The sequence below is a fragment of the Myotis davidii genome, unplaced genomic scaffold (assembly GCF_000327345.1).
Source record: "Myotis davidii unplaced genomic scaffold, ASM32734v1 scaffold539, whole genome shotgun sequence".
Lineage (NCBI taxonomy): Eukaryota > Metazoa > Chordata > Mammalia > Chiroptera > Vespertilionidae > Myotis > Myotis davidii.
Window position 1 is genome coordinate 322881 of NW_006290028.1, and position 337 is coordinate 323217.

Here is a 337-nt window from a genome sequence, read left to right on the forward strand (position 1 = left end):
CCAGAGCTACAGGCAGCCATGGCCGGGGGCGGCCCTGAGCCACTCCCCCTGCCCCCTGCCCGCTCCCCGAGCCAGGAGAGCATTGGAGCTCGCTCACGGGGGTCAGGCCACTCGCAGGAGCAGCCTGCCCCTCAGCCCAGCAGTGGAGACCCTAGCACCCCACAGGAAAGGAACCTTCCGGAGGGCACAGAGCGGCCCCCTAAGCTCTGTTCCCCACTTCCTGGCCAAGGGCCTCCTGGTTATGTTTTTATGTACCCCCAGGCCTCCCCCTCCAGCCCAGCCCCAGGGCCACCTCCGGGGGCACCCCGAGCCTTCTCGTACTTGGCTGGCCCCCCTG

General features: G+C 69.1%; 1 protein-coding gene across 1 annotated transcript in view; it reads left to right on the forward strand.

Annotated features, from left to right (window-relative positions):
• The window catches only part of CASKIN2 (CASK interacting protein 2), a 24778-nt gene that overhangs the window by 21973 nt on the left and 2468 nt on the right, over positions 1-337 (forward strand). Inside the window, 1 exon segment of the mRNA XM_015563307.1 lies at positions 76-238. Within this exon segment, the coding sequence (XP_015418793.1) occupies positions 76-238 (163 nt within the window).